This window comes from Crocuta crocuta, unplaced genomic scaffold (genome assembly GCF_008692635.1).
Source record: "Crocuta crocuta isolate KB4526 unplaced genomic scaffold, BGI_CrCroc_1.0 scaffold162, whole genome shotgun sequence".
In the NCBI taxonomy this organism is placed as follows: domain Eukaryota; kingdom Metazoa; phylum Chordata; class Mammalia; order Carnivora; family Hyaenidae; genus Crocuta; species Crocuta crocuta.
The window spans coordinates 2,121,280-2,147,537 of record NW_027529433.1 but is presented as its reverse complement, the minus strand read 5'-3'; the positions used below and the strand labels follow the sequence as shown (position 1 = coordinate 2,147,537).

The following is a 26,258-nucleotide window of genomic DNA, read 5'->3' as shown; positions in this document are numbered from 1 at the left end:
CTTCCAGAAACATCCTAGTATAAAAGCCCAGGAGCGCCTGGGTAGCTCAGTTGATTAAGTGGCCGATTTCGGCTCAGATCATGATTTCAAAGTCTGTGAGTTTAGGCCCCGCGCTGGGCTGTGTGGTGACAGCTCAGAGCTTGGAGAGTGCTTTATATTCTGTGTCTCCTCTCTCTGCCCCTCCCTTGCTCACATTCTGTCTCTCTCTCTCTCTCTCAAAAATAATTAAAACATTTTAAAAAATAAAAAAAATAAATAAAAGCCCAAATCCTTCTCTTGGCTAGGGAAGTCCTTCCTTCCTTGTCTGGTCTGTGTCTACTTCTCCAATCTCAGCTAGTCTGATTGCCACTATTACCAATCTCCTCCCATCATATTCTTTCTCAGTCTCTCTCTGTTCTAGCTAGGAGGGTCTTTTTTTCAGTTCTATACCTAAGTACTGTCTTCAACATCAGGGCATTTGCACATGTTGTTCTCTCTACCAGTAGCACTACCACTTTCTTCTACTTACCTCTTATCCCCTATTTTTATAGGAAAGTAAATTTTACCACCCCAAGATATGCCTCTTTGGCATGTTGCTTCTTTTGGGCTCATTATTTTTAAGAAACCATAGATAGAAAAGAAGCTCTGAAAACCCAGTAGGAGGTATCCTTTAGTAAGAAACATTTATGTGTATAAGAAAAATCTCTATTTTTAAGGATGTTTCCCTTGCTGTACCAGAAAGAGGAGGATGACTCTGAATCTAGAAATTTACCAGAGAGGACAATGACTTAAATCTACCTAACAACCTTATCCTTGTTTACTCTGCTTTTTTCAGTAACCTCCCAAAACAGACTCACCACCTCCAATATCATCTTTTGTCTTTGGCTGAAGATGGTATTTAAGGTGATAGCTTTTGCCATTTCAATTAGTTACTCATTTTTTCTGGATCTCTCCCATGTATACAGGCAGTATACTGTAATTAAATTTTTGTTTGATTTTCTCCTGTTAATGTCTCATGTCAATTTCATTCTCATACCAACTAGAAGAAGCTTACAGAGTAGAGTAAAACTTTTCCACCCCAACACTCATGTTGGCTCATCTTAGTCATCACTTCCTCAGGAAAGTCTTCCCAATTCTAACAGCTAATTCTCATGTATGAGCTCACACATGCACCTTTTTTTACAATGATACTTTTATGTTTCTTTGTGTGATCTTTCTCTGACCCACTAGATCCGAAGCTCCTTTGGACAAGAATTGGTTTTCTTTTTAAATTATAATATGATTCCTGAATCTGGGTGCTTAGTAAATATTTATTGAATGAATAAATGAATAAATTTAATTTTCCTGATTTACTCCAAATTCATAGTCCTTACTTTCAAGAGAATTTTCTAGATAACAAAATATACTTATGTACACTTTTGTATGTTGTTTGCTAGAATTCCTACTGCTTTGCATTTTTCACTTAAACAATATTATAGACTCTTCAAGCTTTTCCAGTTTTGTGCGTGTGAAATATCTTACATTGGTTATAATTTGGATTTCCCTGATTAATGAGGTTCATCATCTTTTCATATGGGTATCAAACTTTCTCATTACCTCTGAATGAAATGTCTATGTCATTTGCTTCAAATGCTACTTCTCTCCCATTATTTTATCCTTTCTTTCTGGAACTTTGATTAGATGCATTTTAGACTTCTTACTCCTTTCTCTATGTATCCAAATCTTTCATATATTTCCCATTTCTTTGCCTATCCATCTTCATTCTAGGTAACTCCTTCAGATCTATCTTCTAGTTCCTGTCTTATCTGCTCTTTAATTCATTTGCTGAGCTTTAAATTTAAATTATGATATATATTTTTGTATAGAAATCCTCTTTGTTTCTTTGTCAAACTTTCTAGGTAATTTTTTTATTCCTGAATAATACTTTTGATTCTTTTATTTCTTTTTTAAAATATTTTAATGTTTATTTATTTTTGAGAGAGAGAGACAGAGTGCAAGTGGGGGAGGGGTAGAGAGAGAGGGAGACATAGAATCCAAAGCAGGCTCCAGGCTCTGAGCTGTCAGCACAGAGCCCGATGCAGGGCTTGAACCCACAAACTGTGAGATCATGACCTGAGCCAAAGTTGGAGGCTTAACCAACTGAGCCACCCAGGCACCCCGATTCTCTTTTATTTCTTAAAATATATTAACGTTCTTACTTAATATTCTTTATACGATAAATGTAGTAATTGTAGTCCTTGTGGGCCTCCTCAAAGGGGCCACTTCCTCAAAGCACCTTCAGAGGGTGCCTCCTCTGGATTTTTGTGACTTATTTATTTTTATCTTTCAGGATTTTTGACTAGGAGTTCATATTCCTTGGATCTGTATCTGTGGGAATTCTTGAGAGCTGGGCTTAAAGTCATTTCTCCAGAGGTTTGCATTTGTGGCTGCCAACCACCTGGGGGTACTATAACACAGTGCCACTTCACAGTAAATTTCACTTGGTCTGTTTCAGTCCAAACAAGTGATGTGAATTCTGATACCAAATCTACATAAGAACGCACTTGTGACTGAATTCTCAAAGAGAAATTGAGACTATTTTCCCTAGGGTTAAAGCTGAAATAGGAAAACATCCCTACCAAAGCTCTTTGAGGATTGGGATTTTTCCAGATGATTCACTGAGAGTATTGTTTTTTTTAGGTTTGCAGCTCTGTATAACGGTCTCTGATCTAACCTCCACCTAACATGGGCCACTGGCTTTGCTTCCTAAGCCTATGCAGGCCCATTAAAACACAAGTTCTAGGTTTTCTAGTAACTACAGAGTCCTGAGAAAATGCCAGCTTTTTTATCTCCTTACACTGCTGCATTTGTATTTTCTAATTATGTCTGGACTTCAAGATTTTCTCTTATTTTTTCTGCCTGTTGAGATGTGTTGGAAAGGTGTTTGTAAATATTTTATCCAGAAATTTTAGTTTGTTCTAGACACTAAGTCCACCACATTGCTGTAATCAGAACTGGACTGCTTCCTAAAGTGATCTTTAAAAGGCACATGAAATTTTCAATCTTTCAACTTTTTTTTCTTTTTTTTTTGCTATTACTGACTTTGTTACATGATGTCCTCTTAATATTTAAAACTGTACTGATTGAGTGTTTTAGGTTACTATCTCTTGCTTTTTTTTGTTCAAAATAAATGTAACTATCTCTAAAATACACTGTTAAATGAAAATAAGAAAAGTGCACTGATGTTTGAATATTGTACTCTAAGTGTGTGTGTGTGTGTGTGTGTGTAATATTGGTTGTCTTTCAAGATAGGAAATGGGTAACTGGGAGATACTGATGATAGAAGTCTTACCTTTTCTTTAATGTTTATTTATTTATTTTGAGAGAGAGAGAGAGGGAGGGAAAGAGAGACAGAGCACATGTGTATGTATTGGGGAGGGGAGAGAGAGAGGGAGACAGAGAATCCCAAGCGGCCTCCACATCATCAGTGCAGAGTCTGACGCAGGGCTCAATCCCATGACCATGAGATCATGACCTGAGTCAAAATCAAAATCGGGACACTCAACCAACTGAGCCACTAAGGTGCTCTGGAAGTCTTATATTTTAACTGAATGCCCTCTTACACCTTTTGAACTTTCACCCTGTGCATATGTACTACCTATTTCTAAATAATTTAAAATAATAATAAAAAATTGAATAGGCCATATATTATGGAAGACACTGTAAAGACATAAATATAAGGCAATTCCTTCTTTTCTGAGGGATAACTTTAAAGAAAAGGCTACTCGATTCTTATAAAGACATACACGGCATACACTGGGATACAAAGAGGTGGGTACTAGGGCAGGCCCTGTATGCATAAGCATGTATGCAGAAATATACTGAGTACTGGTGACCTCAGTGCAGAAGCATGCTTATTTATAGATAACTGCCAATCAGTGAAGAAGTATAGCTTTCCTAGGTGTATACTCAAGTATGGTAAACAAACCACCCTTTCTACAGGCTTCCAAATAAGAGTATACCTGTCCAGAGGTCAATTTCAATACTTGTACTTTGGATGTTCTTTAAGCATTGTGTCATCATTCTGTTTGGACAATTTTGCATTCATTCTACAATTTCAGGTCAGGAACTTAGACCTGAATTAAAGTCATTTTAGCCTTAGTTTTCCTTCTCATAACCAGAGAGGATCAACACAGAATAGTGCTCATAAAGATTTGATTTTTTACTAAAAAAATAATTAAAATGCTCCAAATCTGAAGTCTTTTCCTATATATATACAACCAAGCTTCCAAACAGTGACTCAGTGGTACAAGAACACATATGAAAGAAGTTCTGCTTTTACATAATCTAATCTCATCTGTTTCCCTTTTGTTCTGAAAGCATATGATTTTGACTCAAATTTTTCACTGTTTCAATGATATGCATTTCAATCACACAAAATCTAAAAAGAGATTTCAGCTAATTCTGATTTTACTGTCAATGTTAGAACCCTGAGTTCTCTAAAAACATGGTTCAGTAACAGAGATGATCTAGCTATCTTCCTTTAGAATGTGTTGTCCAGTTCAAGACAAACTCAAGTGATAGTGTAAGTTGGGGGAAGGCTGAGGGAGTGGGAGGTAGGGAGGGAAAAGGAGAGAGAGAGAGACAGAGACAGAGAGAGAGAAAGAGAGAGAGAATCCTAAGCAGGCTCCATGCTCAGCACATAGCCTGATGTGGCACTTGATTCCACAATCCTGGGATCGTGACCTGAGGCAAAATCAAGAGTCAGACACTCAACTGACTGAGCCACCGAGCCGTCCCCAAAAATCTATAATTCTAAACTGAACCAGGCCTGTAGAGGTGATCTGCCCAACTTCCTAACAAACTGAAACTGAAGTCAATTACGATCATTTTACTTCTACGTGTGAATGGCTATAGCATGTGAGAATGACTTTTCTATTCCCAATTCAGTGGACATTTTTTTTCCTCACTTCCTGGAACACAGATGATCACTCATTTCTTCATGTAAGTCTACTCCCTTGCGTTATGATGCTAGTCTCTCTGGTTCTGACTGCATCCCTCCCACTTAGTTCCTCTAGGTCTTCTTTATAGATTCATCCTCCTCCTCTGATCATCTCTTAAATGGCCATGATCTGCAGGTTCCACTCTTGGCTCACCACCCCTGTACCCCTATGAGCCCTTCCTGGGTGACTGTAGGTACTGGCGTCATTTGAATTACCATTTGTAACCTGCTATGTCTCAAATTAATCTCCTCTGTTTGGTTTTGTCATTTTGGTTGTTCCACAAGCACATCAGACTAAACTGAACTCATCATCCCCCTCATCAAATCTGCTCCTCTCCTGCCCCTCATATGCATTAGCCAGTTAATGATACTACCATTAACTAGTCAGTTGCTCAGACCAGAAATCTGAGAGTTACCCTGAACTTCCTCACCCATCTCTGCATCAGTGACCCTATTTTGCTGATCTGACTCCTTGAATATTTTTGGGCTTTCCCGTCCTTTCTCTACTACCATGGCCTGGAGTAGTCACTCCTCACCCTTTGTCTGGTCTCCTTCCGTCTAGTCTCTTCTCTACACAGAGTGACCATATTAAGTGCCAGCTTCATTATGCAACAACCCTGCCCAAATCTTTATCAGCTCTCTTCAAGGAAAGAAGAAAGGTTAAGGCTCTAAGCCTCACCTAAGAGAGCCTCCATGACACAGTCCTATATTTTCAGGTCCTGCCTCCTTCCACCTTGAATTTTCCTTGTAGTTTGCCCTTGCTCTCATGGTTCAGCCACTTGATTATTTTAACAAAATGCATTTAAAATACATTTTGGTAAAGAGACCATCTTTACAAAAGGACAGACTCTTCTCAGCATAGTAATTTAATGATGAAGTCTTCATTTCTTCAAAAGTAGCTTTGTGGGATGCCTAGGTGGCTCAGTCAGTTAAACGTCAGGACTCCTGAATATGCCTCAGGTCATGAACTCACGCTTCATGAGTTTGAGCCCCACATTAGTGCAGAGCCTGCTTGGGATTCCTTCTCTTCCTTTCTCCCCTTCCCCCATTCCCTCACATAAGCCCACAGGATCTCCCTCAAAATAAATAAATAAACTTAAAAAAAAAAATAAGTAGCTTGGTAATGGGCATTGTCTTTTAAAAGGTCTGCAAGAATAGCACCTTTTGAAAACCTTTTTTGCCAAACCAAAGGTCATCTGTGAGGTTGTCCCCGGGCCATGATGATGTCATGCTGGGAAGAATAAAAGCCCCCACACACAGGTCATCCCTGCTTCTGCCTTTTCTCTCCCCTCATGTCTCTATGTCTCCTCTTCTTCCTTCCTGTCTTTTAATGTTCTCATTCTGATCCTTTCTCCTCTCCTTTCCTTCCTCTTCTACCAGTGTCTGCCTTTGGAGCCCAGGAGAGTTGAACCTTCTATGAACTTCCTGTCCCACTGCTGGGAGCAGAGTGGCTCAAGCTAGACCACTCCACTTCCCCTCACCACTTAGCTCTCCCTGAAAGGTCGTCTCCCCTGGGGCTGCAGGAGATGGGGTCAGAAGTAAAGGAAGGGCAGGGGAAGGGCAAAGTGGCCCTTTTTTCCCTGTCATTCTGGCCCCATAAGGCCTCCAAGAGCCTGGGGGTTCACAGCCAGAGAACTAAGACATTCTAGTTCATCAAACACAGTGTTATTGGGAAAAGAGCCAGGAAATAGAAATAGAATCTTATCACTTCCATTCATAGCCCCTGTGATCTTTAGCAAGGCTCTTCATGGCTCACTTTCAGTTTTCTCCTCTGTTGGTATCATAAGCAGCTCATATCAAGTATCTGAATGAGAGATTGCTTAGTAAACTGTGAAGCACCAGAGGGATATATCCCTGCGCTGTTGTTCCTTCATTCTTTGATCACTACTGAGCATGTACTTACTAATAAGGACTGCCTGGCCCCTGTCACCCTTCTTTCCTCTCTCCTCCCCTGGAGATCCTCCAATTTAAAGAGTTCTTAGATTTCTGCACTTATATTTTGAATTGGCCAGACCCTTCCTTCTCTAGCCGTCGAGTTTGTTGGGGAAGACATCTACCATTGCCAGCACTGAACTGTAATAACAAGGTGAAAATAAGCGTGCTCTAAGAAAGGACCCCTCTGTTTGTCATAGTCATGTAATTAGAGTTTCCATAAGTAGATTTACAGACCATCAAATTCGCTATTTTCTTTCATCAAATTTGTAAAGGTATCTTCATGATGTAATCGAACTTTCCTTCTCTCTGAAGCCAGATTATGTTCCACATGATCTTGCTCAGTCAGAAGTGTGACTGGTTTTAAATGAATCTAGAGAAAGAAACACATTTATCTTCCTTGCCTAGTTAAATTAAAAAAGCACAGCATGGATTTTGCAAAACAAATTACATGTTATATTGTCTTCCAACTCAAAGTAAATAGAGTATTTCTGGGGACACCTGGATGGCTCAGTCCATTAAGCTTCCAACTCTTAATTTCAGCTCAGGTCATGTCTCATGGTTTTGGGACTGAGAACTGCATTGAGCTCTGAGCTGACAGTGAGCCTGCTTGGGATTTTTTTTCTCCCTCTCTCTGCTCCTCCCCAGCTTGAGCTCACTCTTTCCCTCAAGAATAAATAAATAACTAAACTTAAAAATTTTTTAAATGTTTATTTTTGAGAGAGAGACAATGCATGAGCAGGGAATGACAGAGAGAGGAGAAGACAGAGAATATGATGCAGGCTCCAGGCTCTAAGCTGTCAGCACAGAGCCCAACGTAAGGCTCAGACTCATGAACTGTGAGATCATGACCTGAGCTGAAGTCAGATGCTTAACCCACTGCGCCACCCAGGTGCCCAGGAAATAATCTTCTTTAAATAATCTTCTTTAAATAAATGATATGTACATCTCTTTTTTCAGTAGAAAGGCCTAGTCCTGTTAAGTTATAGCTGTCATTGTGATGTACTCTTACAGTATAGTTTTTTACATACATTTTAGTTTTTCTCTGAGTTCACAGGAATGGCACTTCCTCTGCCACAGTCGAACTGTTGTTCCAGTGGCAGCCCCTTCCTGGTCTCTAGATACAGGAGCGCTATCACTCATCTCCTGATCCAGAGCAAGATAGTTAGGGTGGCTCTTCTCACCATGACCCTGCCATCCCAGTTTTCCTACAGCGTGTGAGGGACTGAAGTTATCCCAAGAAGACTCTGATTCTCCCAGGGGCAGGTGGTAGAACCAGGTTTTTAGAAAATTGCATTTATAAAGTTAAATATCATGAACATTTATTATTTTGTTATAAAATCATCTGTGTGCATATTTAGATTGTTTTCAGTATTTTGCCACTAAAACAATGCTGCATCAGGGCACCTGGGTGGCTCAGTCCGTGAAGCATCCGACTTGGGCTCGGGTCATGATCTCGCGATTCGTGGATTTGAGCCCTGTGTGAGGCTCTGTGCTGACAGCTCAGAGCCTATAGCCTGCTTCGGATTCTGTGTCTCCACCTTTCTCTTTGCCCCTCCCCCAATTTTGTGCTGTCTCTCTCAAAAATAAAAACTAAAAAAAAATTTACCTGCTTTGGATTCTGTGTCTCCATCTCTCTCAGTACCTCCCCTGCTTGCACTCTGTTTTTGTCACTTAAAAAATAAAACACTAAAATTTTAAAAAAAATGTTTAAATAGACCATTTCTGGATGTTTTACACATGTTATTTGACTAAATTTTTTTCTTAAAATATCTTTAAACTGAAAAAGTCAATATAGGCTTAATTAACTCTTCATATAATATGTGCTTTAAAGAGTTTCCCAAATATCAATTTTCCTTGATTTTTAAAATTTTCAAGAGGCCCACAAAATAAAAAATTCTTCAAATTAATGAATGAGGAGATGAACTTTGAATCCACTGAATTCTTACTATGAAATGTTTTCTACTTTTTGCAAAATTAAGAGCTCAAAGGAGGGAGGAATAAAGATGTTCTAGAAAGGAAAAGATCTGAAGTNTATAGATAAGGATGTGCTAACAGCAGGGGACTTTAATACTCTGCTTACGGCAATGGATAGGTCAACCGGACAGAAAATCAATAAAGAAATGATGGACTTGAAAGACACATTGGACCAGATGGATNAAGGAAATCAAAGGCATCAGAATTGGCAAAGAGGAAGTCAAACTTTCACTCTTCCCAGACGACATGATATTCTACATGGAAAACCCGACAGACTCCACCAGTAGCCTGCTAGAACTGATCCAAGAATTCAGCCAAGTGNGAGGACCAAGGGGGAGAAGAAGGGGGGAAATGGTGGGGGAAAGGGAGAGAGGCAAACCATGAGAGACTCTTGAATGCTGACAAAAAGTGAGGACTGATGGATGTGGGGGGGAGGGAGGATGGGCATGGAGGAGGGCACTTGTGGGGATGAGCACTGGGTGTTATGTGGAAACTAATTTGACAAACTATTTGTAAAAAAAAAATGAAACAGAGAAAAAAAAAGATGTTCTAGAAAAAGGTATCATGTACTAAGAGAGATTTCTAATTTGGGAATTTCATCATGCAGTGAAAACACTGTCTAATAAGCAAACTGAAAGAATCAATAGGTCAGAAAACAGCTTTAACTGACCTCCAGAAACCTGGAAATAAGGTGTGACAGAACAAACGGTTCAAGCTCTGCCATAAAAGCTTGTCTGGTGACCTGCGTGCATGAGGAAGTCACCCTCCAGGACCCTTAAAGGCTGGCACTGACCTTCAGCCAAGAATATGAAATAGCTAAGTGATTCACAACATGCTCTTCCAAGTCTAAAATTCCTCTGGAGTCCCTTGTCTAATTTGTTTAGGAATATATAGACTTGATAACTTACACTGGTTTAACTCTACACAGCCCTGTTTTAGGTGTGTGACCAGCAGGGCATAAAAGTCCACCTGGTAAACTTGTGCCTTGGCTCTCCACTCTACAGATGAAGCATATTTTGTATAACTGAAAGGACCCTGAGAATGAAAAACAGAGAGCTTTCCCCCTGAGGTCTAGGATATCCACTTTCACCACTTCTATCCAACATGGTACTGGCAGTCCTAGTCACAACAATCAGACAACAAAAAGAAATAAAAGGTATCTGAAATGGTAAGGAAGAAGCAAAACTCTCACTATTTGCAGATGACATGATACTATATGTATAAAACCCTAACTCCACCAAAAAAATTACTAGAACTGAAAAATGAATTCAGTAAAGTTCCACTGTACAAAACCAATGTACAGAAATCTGTTGCATTCTTATACACTAATACTAAAGCAGCAGAGAATGGAATTAAGAAAACAATCCTATTCATAAATGCACCCAAAACAATAAAATAGCTATGAATAAACTTAACCAAAGAGGTGAAAAACCTGTACTCTGAAAACTGTAAAACACCGATGAAAGAAATTCAAAACCATGCAAAGAATAGAACAGAAAACTCAGAAATAAACCCACAAATACATGGTCAATTAAGCCTCAACAAAGTAGGAATGAATATACAGTGTAAAAAGACAGTGCATTCAACAAATGGTGTTGGGAAAATTGGACAGATACATGCAAAACAATGAAACTGGACGCCTTTCTTTCATCATATACAAAAATAAACTCTAAATGGATTAAAGGCTCAAATGTAAGACCTGAAATCATAAAAATCCTTAAAGAGAGCACAGCAAGTAATTTCTCTGACATTGGCTACAGCAACAGTTTTCTAGATATGTCTCCTGAGACAAGGGAAATAAAAACAAAAATAAGCTACTGGGACTACATCAAAATAAAAGGTTTCCACACAACAAAGAAAATAGAAAAACTAAAAGGTTACCTACTAATTGGGAGAAGATATTTGCAAATGACATGTCTGATAAAGGATTAGTATCCAAAACATATAAAGAACTAACAATCCAATTAAAAATGGATAGAAAACATGAACAGACATTTCTCCAAAAAAGATATCCAAATGGCCAACAGACACATGAAAAGATACTCAACATCACTCATCATTAGGGAAATACAAATCAAAACTATAATGACATACCACTTCACACCTGTCAGAATGGCTAAAATCAACAACACAAAAAACAAGAGGTGTTGGTGAGGATGTAGAGAAAAAGGAACCCTTGTGCACTGTTGGTAGGTATGCAAACTGTTAGAGCCACTGTGGAAAACAGTAGAGGGGGTTTCTCAAAAAAGTAAAAATAAACCTATTCTAGGATCCAGTAATAGCATTGCTGGGTATTTACTCCCAAAATACAAAAACATTCATTCAGAGGGATACTTGCATCCCTATGTTTACAGCAGTATTATTTACAATATCCAAACTCTGGAAGCATCCCAAGTGCTCACTGATAGATGAATGGATGAAGAAGATGCGGTATATACATATGCAGTAGACTATTATTCCACCATCAAAAATAATGAAATCTTGCCACCTGCAACTACATGGATGGATCTAGTGTATTATGCTAAGCAAAATAAGACAGTCAGAGAAAAGGCAGATACCATATGATCTCACTCATATGTGGAATTTAAGAAATAAAACAAATGAGCAAAGGTTAAAGAGAGAGAGAAAGACAAACCAAGAAACACTCTTTATTATAGAGAACTCTACCCAGGGGAGCTGGGTGGGTAGATGGGTGAAATAAGGGATAGGGATTAAAGAGTACAATTATGATGAAAACTAACAATAATAATAATAATAATAATAATAATAATAATAATAATAAAGGAAAAGAACACAGAGAGCTATGCCTGGAAGTCTTGAACTTCTCTGCTGTTTGCCTGTGCTTTCTTTCTCTTGCTATGCAACCTCTTCTAGTTTAGCAAGGCCCTGCACAAGCATACCCTATGGTGTTCTGTGAGTCTTTCAATGATCCAGCCTATACAACTGAAGAATTAACTAATAAGCCTAGTTAACCACTGCCTGTCTTATCCTGGAACAAACTCACTTTGGACAGAGATGCAGGTAGGCCTGTTGGTTCACACCAAACCAGTGACTTTTTGTGGCTCTCTCTGTGATGGGCCCCTCAACAAGAACATTACTAACTGGAAAATAACTCGTTTGGGAAAGCTATTTTACAATAAAGGTTATCTGAGACGCCTATTATAGCAGCACCATAAGGCATCTGACTTCCCAGAAATGCTTTCAGAAAAAGGTTCTTCAGGCTCAGCAGAGGCTTAACTGAAGTATTACTATAATATTCTTATTTCATGAGTCCCTGAAGTCAAAATGAAAAGTCTCAAGCTTGGTAGTCCTCAGGTTCTTCTTCATGGGAGGGACAGGATGGGGATATGAATTCCTTTCTGTCACTTTCTATCAGATATGGAAAATCTGCAGTCACCTCCATAGTCTCTCATTCTCTGGGTCTGGAGATGTGGGGGCACTCTGGGAAACAACAATGGTTTGCAAGACCTCAAACCATATCTCAATGTCTTAATTTTAATGAACATCAGATCCCTGGCATGCTTTGGCAAAGTACAGATTCAAGTTCCTATACTGGTGATTCTAAATCAGTAGGTGTGAGACACAGCCCAGAAAGCTGCATTTTCAATAATAGCTGATAGGAACTTCAGTTTGGAATAGAATGCCCTTGGGCGATGTGAGTATGTCTTGTTGAATGTCTAATATTGGATGGAGACTGGGAGAAGTGTCTTGGTGCACAAAACTCTGCAGGGACACTTGCCACCCAGGCATCAGGGGTGACTAAGCCAGGTCCGTCTATCTCTTTGCCTCCTGGCCCACATAAGGAGAAGCTGGTGAGTACTGCTTTACTGTCACCTCTATTGGGTACAGAGAAAAAACAGCTTTGTCCCAGTTCTAAAGTTAAACCCAGGCTGAGGAAGAATGCTTTTGCAGAGTAAGAAGTACCCCTTGTTTCAATGTAGAACTAGGAGAAGCTACTATGCCGAAGTCTGGAGTGATCCTTGCAGTGAAAGATTTAATTCTAAATTGTGTTATTACATTTAGACTAAATGGGGACTCTCTCCCTGATCCTGAAAAGGAAAGTCAACAAATAATGAGTAAATCCCAGTAAAGCCAGTAAATAATGAGTAAATAACAAGCAGCTCTGGGCCCCTAGCCAGGCAGGCTGGCTGGGCACACACACACATATCAGAATAATGTATTTATTTTAAGGTTGTTTTTACTCCATATGCCCTGAAGCTTATTTCTAAACTTCAATAGTTCAGCCTCTTTGACATTCTTCTTCAGGTACAACAAATGCTTGGACCATAATATGCAACTGCTTACTAAACTGCTCTTGCTTTAAAAAAAAAAAAAATTGAACTCAATTTTGAGTTATATTACCACAAAAGAAAAGAGCTTACTCAGTAAACACTATTTTTGAGAAACAGGTGCTTCATCATTTTAAACATAGTATTTTTTCCCTCTTTAACAAACTGGCTACAACTCCCTTTCTCTAAGGTACTTAACACTGTGTTACCACAGAAGGACAACTTTTACAAAAATATTAGTAGATAACAAATTTTGGGAGAGCATATTGCACAGTAAGAAGAAATGTCTTTTTTCCCATAATTCTGATGCAATTGTTACCTGAATTATAGGCTAGATACTTCTTCACACAGAAAACTTACCTTCTCTTTTCCAACTGGTTTGGCTACAAATGTAGAGAAAGCCACACTAACAAGTTTCTCAATACCAGTGAGCATGTCCTGTACTATCACCTTGATGCTGATCTAAAATGAAAAGAAAAATAAATAAGTAAATGTTCAGCCATCCAGATAACAGATGTGATCACAGCAATAAAAATTCAGTTATGCATTTCACTGTTCTTTTGTTTTTTAATGAAATCAGCATTTTAATTTGTTTTTAAGCAATACTTTTCTCTCAGTGATGTTTCATAAAATTAAAACATAACTTTTTTCCTGGGGCACCTGGGTGGCTCAGTTGGTTGAGAGTCCAACTCTTGATTTTGGCTCAGGTCATGATCTCATGGTTAATGAGCTGACAGCGTGAAGCCTGCTTGTGATTCTCTCTCTCCTTCTTTCTCTGCCTGTCCCCTGCTCATGCTTTTCATCTCTCTCTCAAAATAAATAAACTAAAAAGACTCCTTTTTTCTTATAAAAAATACATATTTGCCATGGCAAATTTGGTAAACATAAAAACAGATAAATGATAAAAATGGAATCTGATTACCCAGAGTGAAATTTATTAGTAATCTCACTACCCAGATTAATAATCACTAATGTTTAGGTGAATTTCCTTCTAGTTTTATGTGTGTGTACATATTTATATAAAATCATCATACTGTATTTACAGTTTTATGTCATAATTTTTAAACCTGGCATTATCTGACAAGCATTTTCTAATCCCGTTATTACTATACATGCTTTTGAAAACAATATATTAATGAATGCCTTGTAGACCATTAGAGAGCACTAAAGAGATGCACCATAACTTTTTTTAATCTTCAGTCTCCAACTTTTATAAACGAGTTAACACAGACAAACTGCATCATGTTATTTGTAGCTTTGTCGCCTTTTTCAGAAATTTTATATTTCAGGAAGAAAAGAATGTGGCTAGGACACTTTTTGGTGACACTAAGGTATCCCTGTGGGAAACGGTCTGAAGCTTAGGTCCTGAGGATTCCACTTTGTAGAAGTATTGGTAAACTCAGGAATCTGTCATTAGATTTTGGCTATGACACACTCGCCTCACATATCCCTGATATGTAACACTATTTTCCTGGACTCATGGGCAACTTCAGGCCTCTTAGTTTAACACTGTGTTATCAATGACAGACAACAGCTGTTTCTACATCTTCACCAACTACCTCATGTACAAAAATAATCAATAAGCCATAATTCATTTTACATTACTTACCTTATGAATGAAAACAAATATCTGCATGGTAACACCCAAGTTAACTTGATGGTGATTAACCAAATTTAAACCATCCATTCTCAACCCCACAATCCTGGAGAGTTTAAATGAGTTCCGAACACTATCTTCTGTTAGAACAGTTAACTTAGTTACGTATGATGACCAAATGTCTCAGAAACATATACAAGGGGGATTTTCACTTTGTGTCATGAAAGAGCAGGTCAAACTGGAATTACATCCTGCAAAAACAACTAGAAAACTGACCCAAGTATAGGAAGCAACCACTTTCACACAGAGGATCACAGACAATGTAGAACTGTCATTCCTGAGAAGAGGGAAACAGATAAGAGGAGCACTTGAATTTCTGGGGCTCTCATCCAGAAGTAAGTCCCAGAGTATGGCCTAGGAGGGGAAACTGAACCTGCCTGAATTGAGGAGCCAGAAATCAAGGAGACTAAGGCAGCTGAGATTTGTAGGCAATTCCAGAAAAAAATGGAACTACAAAAGGAAAGAATTCCAAAAATACGTGCATAGTTAAGTGTTTGGGTTGAGGCCAGTCTGAGCATGCACAGGGTGGAAGTTTACAAGGCCAGACAAGAGCACCGTGTGAGGCAGAAACGATTCCTGGGGAGTGTAACATGAGCAATCCCAAGAACTCATGCAGAACCGAGAGTCTGGTGTTCCTGCCAACCAGACCTCACTGAATACAGAACATATGGAAAGACCACAGAAGACTTCAACTTGGAAGAGGGGCTAAATTAGGACTAGTCAAGGCTAGGATTACAGATCAGAAATCTGTGCTTTTAGAGGTGCCTGTATGGCTTAGTCAGTTAAGTGTCTGATTCCTCATGTCAGCTTGGGGCATAATCTCATGGTTCATGAGATTGAGCCCTGTATCAGGCTCTGTGCTGACATCTCTATCTCTCTCTCTCTCTCTCTCTCTCTCTCTCTCTCTCTCTCTCTCTCTCTCTCTATCTCTCTCTCACTCACTCAAGAAAAATATAAAGATTTAAATAATAAATCTATGCTTTTAAACTCACTGGGTTTTTCTTTTCTTTTCTTAGCTTTTAGTCAAATTTCCTTCGGAAATTCTAGCTTGTCTCACGAATAGGAGGAAAAGAAGCACTTATCCATGTTTGGGCTGAATATAAAGTAGAGTGCTAGCCTGTAGTAGGGAGGCCAAGCCCAGAGGCTACTGTGTGGCAAAGGTCTGGAGCCCACACCTGAGAAAGAACCATCACAACTGTTGCTGACAGAGCTGGCTTTTGACACAAACATTTCCTTTCTGATTTCAAGTGTTTTATATTCTGTTCATACGGATTCTGGGGAGAAGTGACTAACTCAGGGTAAAGCTGTCACCATTAGGCATGGTTATTGCCAAATAGTTCTGTTGAATAGGAATGTGGCCTTATAATTTGGCCTTATTTTGGAAACAGCTTGGTTCAGATGTAATTGGTTAATTTGGGGTCATACCAGAGGGGGGTGGGCTCCTAGTCCAATGTGACTGATGTCCTTATAAAAAGGGGGAATTTGGACACAGACATACACACCCTGAGAACACCATGTGAACATGAAGGTAGAGATCAGGGAGATGCAGCAGAAGCCAAGGCAAATCACCAGAAGAGAGCACTGGGGCACAATCTCTCATACAGCCCTCAGAAAGAACTGACCCAATGGACTCCTTGACTCAGGACTTCTAGCTTTTAGAGCCATGAGACAATAAATATCTGCTGTTTAGGCCTTCTGGTCTGTAGTATTCTGCTATGGTGGCCCTAACAAACAAATACAAGTCCCTACATGTCTTTTGTCCCCAAATATCAAAGGGACTGCCGCTAACCAACTCAGAAGTTGCAAAATGGGATCCAGTAACTCCTTTCTTGCTAGTTTAACTAGAACAGAGATCTCAAAAGCTCCTGAGAATGTTGCATTCACATTTATGGTAAAGAAAATAAAACCGAGTGGATGAAAAAGAAAAATCTTCTAAACTTCCCTTCTCACTTCAGTTATTCTTTCAAAAACTAGTTAATTGTGGGGCTAGTTTCCAGTAGAGGGTGAAGAGATGGAGACCAAGTAGAGTCAGAATAATTAAGAAATAAAACCCATGGCTTGTAAAGAACCAAGAGAGTGCCCTTCTCCCTTATATGTTTACTTCCTATGTATCCTTTTATATAAAAATAATGCATTGCATCACATTTAATTTTAGTAGAAGAGTTGACTAGGAAACTCAAGGGCCTTATCATTTATCTGTGATACTGACTACAGGTTCAAGTGCCTTCCGAAATTCGGAATCTCATGAACTCCAAATTATACCAGGCCTCCTGCTCTGCCCTCTGTAGAAAAGAGAACACTGATAAGCAGAAGTCAGAAAAGAGGTCTCTTACCTCCATGCTTGTGCTGAACGCTCTGGTAACTTTCGCTTTGATGGTTATCACTTGTCCAACTCTAGTTAAAAAAAGAGGGAGAGACTTTAGTAATCCTAGCACATCTCATTTCAGACCTAAAGATTCACTTAAATGCATATGCAGCCCCTCCTTATCACGCTGATAATGATTATGCATGAAACTTGAGGTTAATGATAACAGAAAGAGACAGCTCTACAAACAGATGCCAGTCATTGTAAACCACATGTATGTTGGCTGACTACTTCTATTCAAACAGAAAGGAGCCCTCGCATAGATGGTGTGCAAAATGACTTCCACAGTCTGCAGCAGATACTTTGATTATATCACAGCTATTTCCTTAAGAGAAGTTGAAACAGACAAGCAAACCTATACAAATGACATTTCTTTTTTAGATGTTTGTTAACAAATAAATGGAGAAACATACAAACAAGCAAGCGAGCAAATTGATCAACTTCACAAGGTTTACATGGACCCTCAGTGCTGCTGGATGATCCATTCAGTCTTAATGATTACAGGGATTCTGGTCATATAGTCTGAAGTTGTTCCAACTTTCTGTGTTCAGTCCCCCAGTTAATTTTGATCTTTTAACCTCAGCAGAAGGTAAGGGTCTTCCTAAGGTAATCCTCCTCAATTTTTCTCCCTTACTTTCAAACTTGAACTATATTCTCATGTTTCTTCTCCTTATTCTGTTTCAGAGGAACATTAGATCTCTTTCAGACCTCTTTCTATACCTGTGTCCTTGACCCATCCCCTTGTTACCTCTTCTCAGGTAACAAGCCACTATGGCCAGCTTTGTCAGCTCTTTCCTCATTTGTACCCTCATCGTCTGCCCCTTCCCGGACTCTCCTTGCCAGCCTATGAAAATGTCGAAGCCTTCTTCTTTGTAAAAACGTTTCTCTCAGGTCTATTCTATATTAAATTTTTCTCTTCTTCTCCATATTCACACTTCCTAAAATACTCATTTCTTTTCCTAACTCACAGATTTAAGAAATGTATACTGAGTTACAACTAGTACTGCCATTAAGCTAAAACCTCAGGATACAGTGATGAATAAGATGAGGCTCCTGACTTTAAGGAGACCAATCTTCACTTAGGACACCAGGATGTAAACAGACGAAGTGCAATGCCATGAAATTTTTCAAAAGAAAGGATCTAGTATTACAACGGCAACCATAAAAAGAGGCTGATTCAGAAAACTGGTAAAGGGGTCACAGAAGAGGTGACATTTGAGATGGGTCTTCTGCCAGAGTCTTGCTCTAGCTGGTCCAGGGGTCCCTGAAGGATGGACGGTGTCAGTGAGTGATGAGAGAGGCACGAGATTCTTTCTGTTCACCAGCCAGGCCTCTCTGCACTGTCTGAGACTCAACTTTATTTCATGATTAAGTGTTTGGGGGACGGCACAAAAGTAGCATTCTGGTGATAAATTCTTTGATCAGTAAAAACTTTCCAGAACATTGATATGCATAGGTGTATGGGGAACAGACCAGAAGTGGCAATCAAATATAAACAGATGGTTTTAGTGTAGTAAAAGCAAAAGTTAGTTCTTTGTGGCCAAGGGTCAATAGCCTGTTTATTGCTTAATTGGAAGTATTAAAAACAGGTTTTTCAGGAAACTCAATGTTTGTTCCCATAACCATAAAGGAAAGCATCAAAACATTAGCCACAGGGTTTATAGTTCCTATAACGTCATCCATGCCTAGGAATAGTACATCAGTCTGTGCCAAAGTTATTATTTTATTAATGTAAACCTGAAGGCAATAGCTGACCTTTTAGTGTCATAGATTACTTAGTCCTGATCACTATTTCCAGATACTAAGCATCAACATTTTTCCAAGCTACAACGATTTCCTTCACAAGGTGCAATCATCACATCAGGGCCAGAGTAAGTCACTCCCAATAAATCAACAAGGCGCATTGGGGGTTGGTGCTCAAGCAGAAACAATTGAGCGGGGGTAGATATCTGCCGCCATCTGACAGCAAGAGCTTTGCAAGCTTGCCTTAATCTCACAAGGAGTTTTCTCAACTAGTGAGTTCAGGAATGGCTCCCAACAGTCTTCAAAGATGAGGATTTTGCCAGGTGCAGAGGTGTAAGGGTTCATTTCCCATTTACTTCTCAGCCGCTGGAAGCTGGCTTTTGCCTCCACATCTCACTTCCAATCCCTCTCATTTCCTAAAAGCTAAATCCACCATCTTACCTCTTTAGTGTCTTTCTTCAGGAGGCTTTCTCTTCCCTTGGATTCCAGACCAGTGTTCTCTCTTCTGTCTCAGCTTTTTTCACTGATTTCTCTTCCTTAATCCATCCCTTCATTGTAGACATCATCTAAATTCCTGTCCTTTATCTTATTCTCTTCTCACTTCACCCTCTTCCTAGAAGACCTTATTCTTCTCCATGATTCTGTAATCTCTATAAAAATGATTTTCATATCTCCATCTTTAGCCTGGACATCATTCTTGAAACTCAGAGCCATAATTCAAAATTCTCTCAACAGATTCAACTAATAGTTACGGAGGCTCTACTAGACTCAGTGTTAGCTACCTCCACACACATTCCCAATTTAACTTAATCTAGCACATGCAAATCCAAACCAATTTTCTTTTTTTTTTCCTTATATTTATTCCTTTTAAAGTTCCTTGCTCTGTTCGGTAAAGTTTCTAGAAGCGATTTGCAGTAATAGTGCCAGGCAGAGTTAGAGTCCCTCTCCAAAGCTACTATGATATTTTGTACTCATCAACTACTAAAATGTTAGGCTTCTCTGTCTGGCAGATTTGAGAGGGGAAAGCAGAAGCTACTTTTCCTTGTTTCATGTACCTGCCCTGCCTTTAAAAGTAGGAGAATTCCATAGAACCTGGTTCTCCACCACACCAGTCTCCCGATACTGAATGTCAAATCAATGGAATAATGGAAATCTCAACTGAATAAAACCAATTTCATTGCATGGCATTCAAGGTCTTCTGTTACGCAGTCCCAGTCCACTGCTGGGATCACCTCTGTGCAGACCGGGCTCTTCCTGAGCAATCTCTGCTCCTTTCAACCTTGGCGCTTAGGTTCTTACAAGTGCCTCATTGTGCGAAATCCTTTTCCTATTCACCGGATAAAAATCTATATCTTGGTTAAGGCACACATCAAATGCTACCCCTCTATGGTAAAATTCTCGTTGATTCCGCAGTCAAAATGTCCACCTTTCAGACTACCCCACAGAATGGAGTTTGTATCTCACCCAAGGGCTGCTTTCTATTCTGATGATTATGTGTTTGTCTGACTCTCACCAGACTGAGTGACCACTCCAACTTCAAAATTGTGCCATAATCAAATATTCATATATCCTGCTGAGTTCAGAGCAGTATTTGTTGTATAGGCAATAAATATTGAAGAATTTTAAAAATATCTGATATGGTTTATAACCAAATGTATGGTTTTTTGTAGGTAGCTTTCAACTTTCTCCTTTTACAGTTCAGGTCCCATGTAAAAAATTCAAGAAGGTCCCTTTCTATGATGTTAGTGGCCACAAATTCTTTTTGATAACACAAACACAAAATGGCATAAAATAGCAGACCCACATTTCAGTGATGAGGTTACTAGTTAAGTGCAAGTTACAGAATTTAAGTTTGGAAAATACATAATAAATACTTTATTACAATACACTTTTGGAATTCCAAAATTAATAATGGTGCTTCACCTAATCCTACATAAGTTTGGATTTACAGTAATTTGTAATTTTGCTGATATACAAACACCTATCAATTTTTTCTACTTCAGGGAAAATCATATAGATAGAATGTGAGCTTAGTCAAGGGTCCTTTATCTGAATTTGTGAGGCTCTAGAATGTTAAGAGCTCTTTCAGTGACACTGCAGCTGCCCTATGAGAACAAGTATTGGGAAATGTCCGGTAAAAGTTGCTGATCACAAAAACAGTAGCAGTGGGTTGGGAAACGCACTGGATTAAGCATAAAGAGATCCAGACTCTAAGCACCCTCTGTCCCCTAGCTTGCTTGGGGCATTAGGCCTCAGCTTTTCATTGATACAAAGAGAAGGTTGGGCTGAACTATAAAGGTCTCTTCATGTCTAGGATTCTAATTTCTACCAGAAATTTCTTCTTTGTCAGCTTTAAAGAAGTAATTTCTTTAAGCATGTGGTTTTATTTAACTTAATTCTGTTTGTATCTAAATAAATGAATACCAAACAGATAAATATAAACAATACGGTTGGAGAGATAAACTGAGCATCTCATTGGATAAGACTACTCAGGGCTTGAAAACCATGCGAACCACACCCAAAATCCTTAAGAGCCATCGAAGACCAGATGGTTATGGTCTTCCTTTTCCTTATAAGTTATGTTCATGTCTTCAAGGATCAAGATATTCAGAGAAAAACAAAAACAAAAAACAAGGATACAAACATAAAACCATATAATCCTCCTTAAAAAACCTATATAACCCTAATTTATTAAGGTTATTAGTATAAACTATTTATTTTTTAAATGTTCATACTTATTTATCTTGAGAGAGAGAGCATGAGAGGGAGAGATGGGCAGAGGGAGAGAGAAAGAATCTCAAGCAGGCTCCCCGCTGTCAGCACAGAGCCTGATGTGAGGCTCGATCCCACAGACCACAAGATCATGACCTGAACTGAAATCTAGAGTCAGATATTCAACCAACTGAGTCACCCAGGCACCCCTAGTAGAAACTCTTTAAACAATAAATAGTTCTTAATTCTTTTCACTGGAAAAAAACTAGAAATAATGACCAGCCCTATATAAATAAGCACATTTTCTGCCCAAATTGTGATCTCTACCCACTATTTCTTTTGAAGAGATTTATGACTAAAGTTTTGTAAGGAAATGTAAAAGATGAGCCCATCTTGTCATAACTGAAATGCATCAAATATGTGAAAGTCCATGAGCTTATAATGATATTAAATAAAGGGAAAAAAATTAAGCTTGTCTTTCCTGGACAAACTTTACCTAAGGGTAACCTAGTAATTAATGAGGTAAAGAGTCTCTACACAAATATTTCAGAAAATAAATGAAGAACAAATGATAGGATTAGCATAATACCATTTTTCCAATATCTAATGAAATAATGGGTCTAAGTAATGATCATTAGACATTATGTGCTCTTGACAAGAACTAATTTTACCAAAATACCAAACCTTTCTCAGACCAATTTTTAGATGTAACTATCATTTTACAAGATATACAAAAGGTAAGTGAAGAGGTTAAACAGGGACACAATGAGCAAATNTTTTAAAAAAAAAAAAAAAAAAAAAAAACTTAGAGAAAACAAGGAAGGGAAAGTTTTATGTTAAAAGACCTATCAACCATATTCAATCCTGATTCAATAAACCAATTGTTTAATTTTTTTAAAAAAAAAAATCTTTGGAGATCATTGGGAATAATGATTTCTGTAAATGGTATGTTATTACATTATTGCGTTTTCCAAAAGAGCCCTTATCATATAGAAATATATAATGAAATATTCACAAATGATGCCTGGGATTTCCTTTCACATAAATCTAAGTGTGTATGGGAGTATGGAGAGGTAGTGATAAAACAAGAATGTCCATAGTTGATAATTATTGAAGTTAAGTGATGGTCCTTGGGGATATACTGTACCCTTCTCTCTACTTTTGTGTATGTTTGAAACATTTGTTAATCTTGAAATTTTCTACAATAAGAGATAGTAAAACACATACACACTCCCACACATTAAATGTTTTTTATAACTTAACATCTGTACTCAGATGAATTAACGTTCACCCAACCACCTAATGATGAAATTCACCATAACAGACATACTTATTATCATTAATTATTCTTCTTGTAGAGGAAGGAGCCATTAAGAATCAGCTTTTAGAAATCCAGTTCAGCTTCATACCAGAATGCATCTATTTGTTGAACTATTTCTCAATAAAATCGGAAGTATGAATTTCCACTTCAAAGTGTTTACTAAAAGTAAGCTTCACAATTACTATTTTACTGATTTAGATTAGGTCAAATGCTATTTATTTAATTTACAGATTGGATCACTGACTCCAAATAAATAAGCACAGGTAATGCAAATATACGTTGCAAATGAGCGAGTAAGCCCAGGAGAAAGGTGTGATAGAGCAATGCCACTTACCTAGCTGTCTCCTCAAATCGTATATCATCCACAGAGGCTGTAACGCAGGAAACCCCAGCATGTTTTTCAGCTTCAAAAATTGGTAAAAATGTGTTATATTAATAGTTTAAGTATTTCAGCATAAGGGAAAAAGAATAAGTGTTAGATGGATTTATTCTAGTAATCAGCCTCTGGTTCAGTGAAGTACCACCATGCCCACACTTATAGATGATCCGGATCGGTGACAGTTCTTTTGCTCTGTAAGTTGTACTACTACTGAATGGAAATTATTGTATTTTCTTCCAAGTTTTAACTTACATGGTCTTTGATTTGAAATTCAATACCAATACCTAGTATATCTAGCTATTGAAATAGCAATTTTAGTAAGTTAGTGCCAATTTTAAATATTTTGTCAGATACTACCCTTCTTTTGTTTTAAAAACAATGCATCAAGCTGATTATATTTAGACCACTTAACAAGTATAAGCACTGAATAGTATGGGAGACACTCACATCAGACCCCAAATCAGAAAGCAACATCTCTTGAATATCAGAGAAATATTCAGCATCTATTAGGTATTTAGTCAATATTTATTGTTCATTATTACCAAGTTCGGTATGCAGTAGTTATGTTGGAGAGGAGAGTATTAAATGGGGTGGAAAGCAATTAGGGAAGAACCTTGCCTATTTCTATATTCCATGCCTGCATTTAATTTGTTGAGGTATTTTTTGATTGTTGATTTTGCTTTATATACAAATATCAGAACTTTTTCTCTTTAGGAAGAATGCTGACATGTGCATTGTCTTTTTTTTTTTTAAACAAGTGTGTCAGATATTAATTTGATAGGACCAGCTTGCTCTGGTTCTTGATTTTGATGGTCCTTCATACAGTATGCTAATAAAAGTGGAAAATCTCTAAAGCTATTACTGATTTCCTGGGGAAACAGATAAGCTGGAAACAGTACGAGCACATAGAGGAGGAAGTAAGGTAGAGAGAGGTATCAGGAATGGATGACTCCTAGATTTTTGACTTGTGTTACTGGATGGACTGCATGCCATTCCTAAGAGAGTAAACCCTGGAGGAGATTCAGAAACGAAATAGAGAAAAAGGTGAGTCTGTGATATTTCAACATAAGAAATGAATATGAAGGTTGGAAAATGACTCAGATATGGTTTGAATCCTCTAAGCTTAAGGAACTACCAGAAAAATAGGGCTACTGACAGAAATGAGGTTTAATGCCAAAATGATGGTGAACATATTTAATTTTTATTTAAATACTGAGAAGATATTTCAGAATCTAGCAATGCCAGGGGGTTACAGCAGAGCCTTAGGTCTATGACTGTGATCAATATTTATCATACTAATGTGCCTGTAGAAAAGCACTGGTCAACAAGGAACTCTGGTTGAGAAAATGTCAGGAAAACCAGTTTCTGTACTATTATTACCATAGAAAGGAAAGCACTATGGTGGAGCATTTCTCTGCCACAGATTCTGTTGGACCTTAGTTAAATAATGTCCTTTGCTTATGTGATGCTTCTCACCACAGACTGTTTAACACAGGTATTTCCATGTTTCCAAACTAACTTTATAATAAACGTTTCTTTAAGGCTGTATTATTAGTAACATAGCTATTAATCTAAAGCACTTGGTAACCAATTGAATCAGTCTATGGTCTGAGTTTCCAAAGATGTAAAAAGGCAGACACTTTTATGACAATTGCAGCACAGCAATTGTTTATTCATTACAGGACAGAAGCACTAAATGATCATTTCATCATTCACATAATGTATTCAGTTGCCTTGGTAATAGGCGTCATTTTTATTAGCAACCTCAATGATTTTTTATACTTGTTTCCCTTAGATGTGAATTAATTTTACATTTATGCTTCCATCATTTATGTTATTATAATCAACTTCAAATACTGATAAAAACTGTTAAGAGAGAAACCAAACAGACCTATCAACAAACAGAAAACAGAAACGAAAAGATTGGCATAAATATATGACTAAATCTTTTGGACAGCTAACACACAGGGGATTAGAAACTCCATTGCTACTTAGTGAGGAAAGCGGGTTCTGTCATCATCTGAATTTTACTTTTGTCCTCTGTAAAATAAGAATCCTAAGATACATGATCTTAAGCTCCTTCTAGCTCTAGGTTTTAATCCTAATATATTTTCCTTCACAATATACCTTTGCCGAGTCTGTTAAGTGCCTTATGCAAAGCCTGACTTCATTTTAAAAATGAGATTCCAAGTTTTGGACCCATTCATCATCAACCTACCTATCCATAAAAGCAGAAGGTTTTTATTTAGCGCTTACTAAGCACTAGAGAACTAGATTTACTTACATGTGAATTGGCCAGGCAGAAAATAAAGAGGTGAAGAGATCAACACACAAAATAATTACAGACTTTGCTAGGGAGTATGAAGGAAATAAAAAAAAAGGGCATTCTGCTAAAACTGCAGGAAGGCTACAGATGTAAACAGGTGGTCAAGAAAGGCTTCTCTGAGGAAAGGCTATTTAAGCTGAGATGTAATGCATGGAAAGGGCAAGAGAAGAACATAATGGCAAAATCAGAAGCTGGTGCAAAGGTCCTGAGAGGAGACAAAATAAGGGTGTAGTAGCAACAAACTGAATGCAGGAGCAGATATAAGAAGGGAGTAATCTATCAAACTAGATAGTAAAGAGATTTGCAAAAACGGAAAATAGCATGCCTTTAAGCATATATTTATTAGTGTTGAAAATTAGTTATTTTTCAAAAAAATTATGTCATGGGTTTATTGTTGTTCTTTTTCAATGAATCCATTTTAAAAGATTTCGAGGGGCTCCTGGGTGGCTCAGTCAGTTGAGCGTCAAAGTTGGCCCAGGTCACGATCTCAGGGTTGCTGGGTTTGGGCCTATCATCAGGCTCACTGCTGTTAGCGCAGAGACCACTTGGGATCCTCTCCCCACCCCAGCCCCCACCCCTCTCCGTGCCCCTTCCCAG

General features: G+C 38.2%; 1 protein-coding gene across 1 annotated transcript in view; it reads right to left on the bottom strand.

Annotated features, from left to right (window-relative positions):
- Positions 1-26,258, bottom strand: part of ACOT12 (acyl-CoA thioesterase 12) — a 58,000-nt gene that overhangs the window by 16,622 nt on the left and 15,120 nt on the right. Inside the window, 4 exon segments of the mRNA XM_077759834.1 lie at positions 7,130-7,265; positions 13,519-13,620; positions 17,149-17,209; positions 23,291-23,360. Coding sequence (XP_077615960.1) covers positions 7,130-7,265; positions 13,519-13,620; positions 17,149-17,209; positions 23,291-23,360 — 369 coding nt within the window.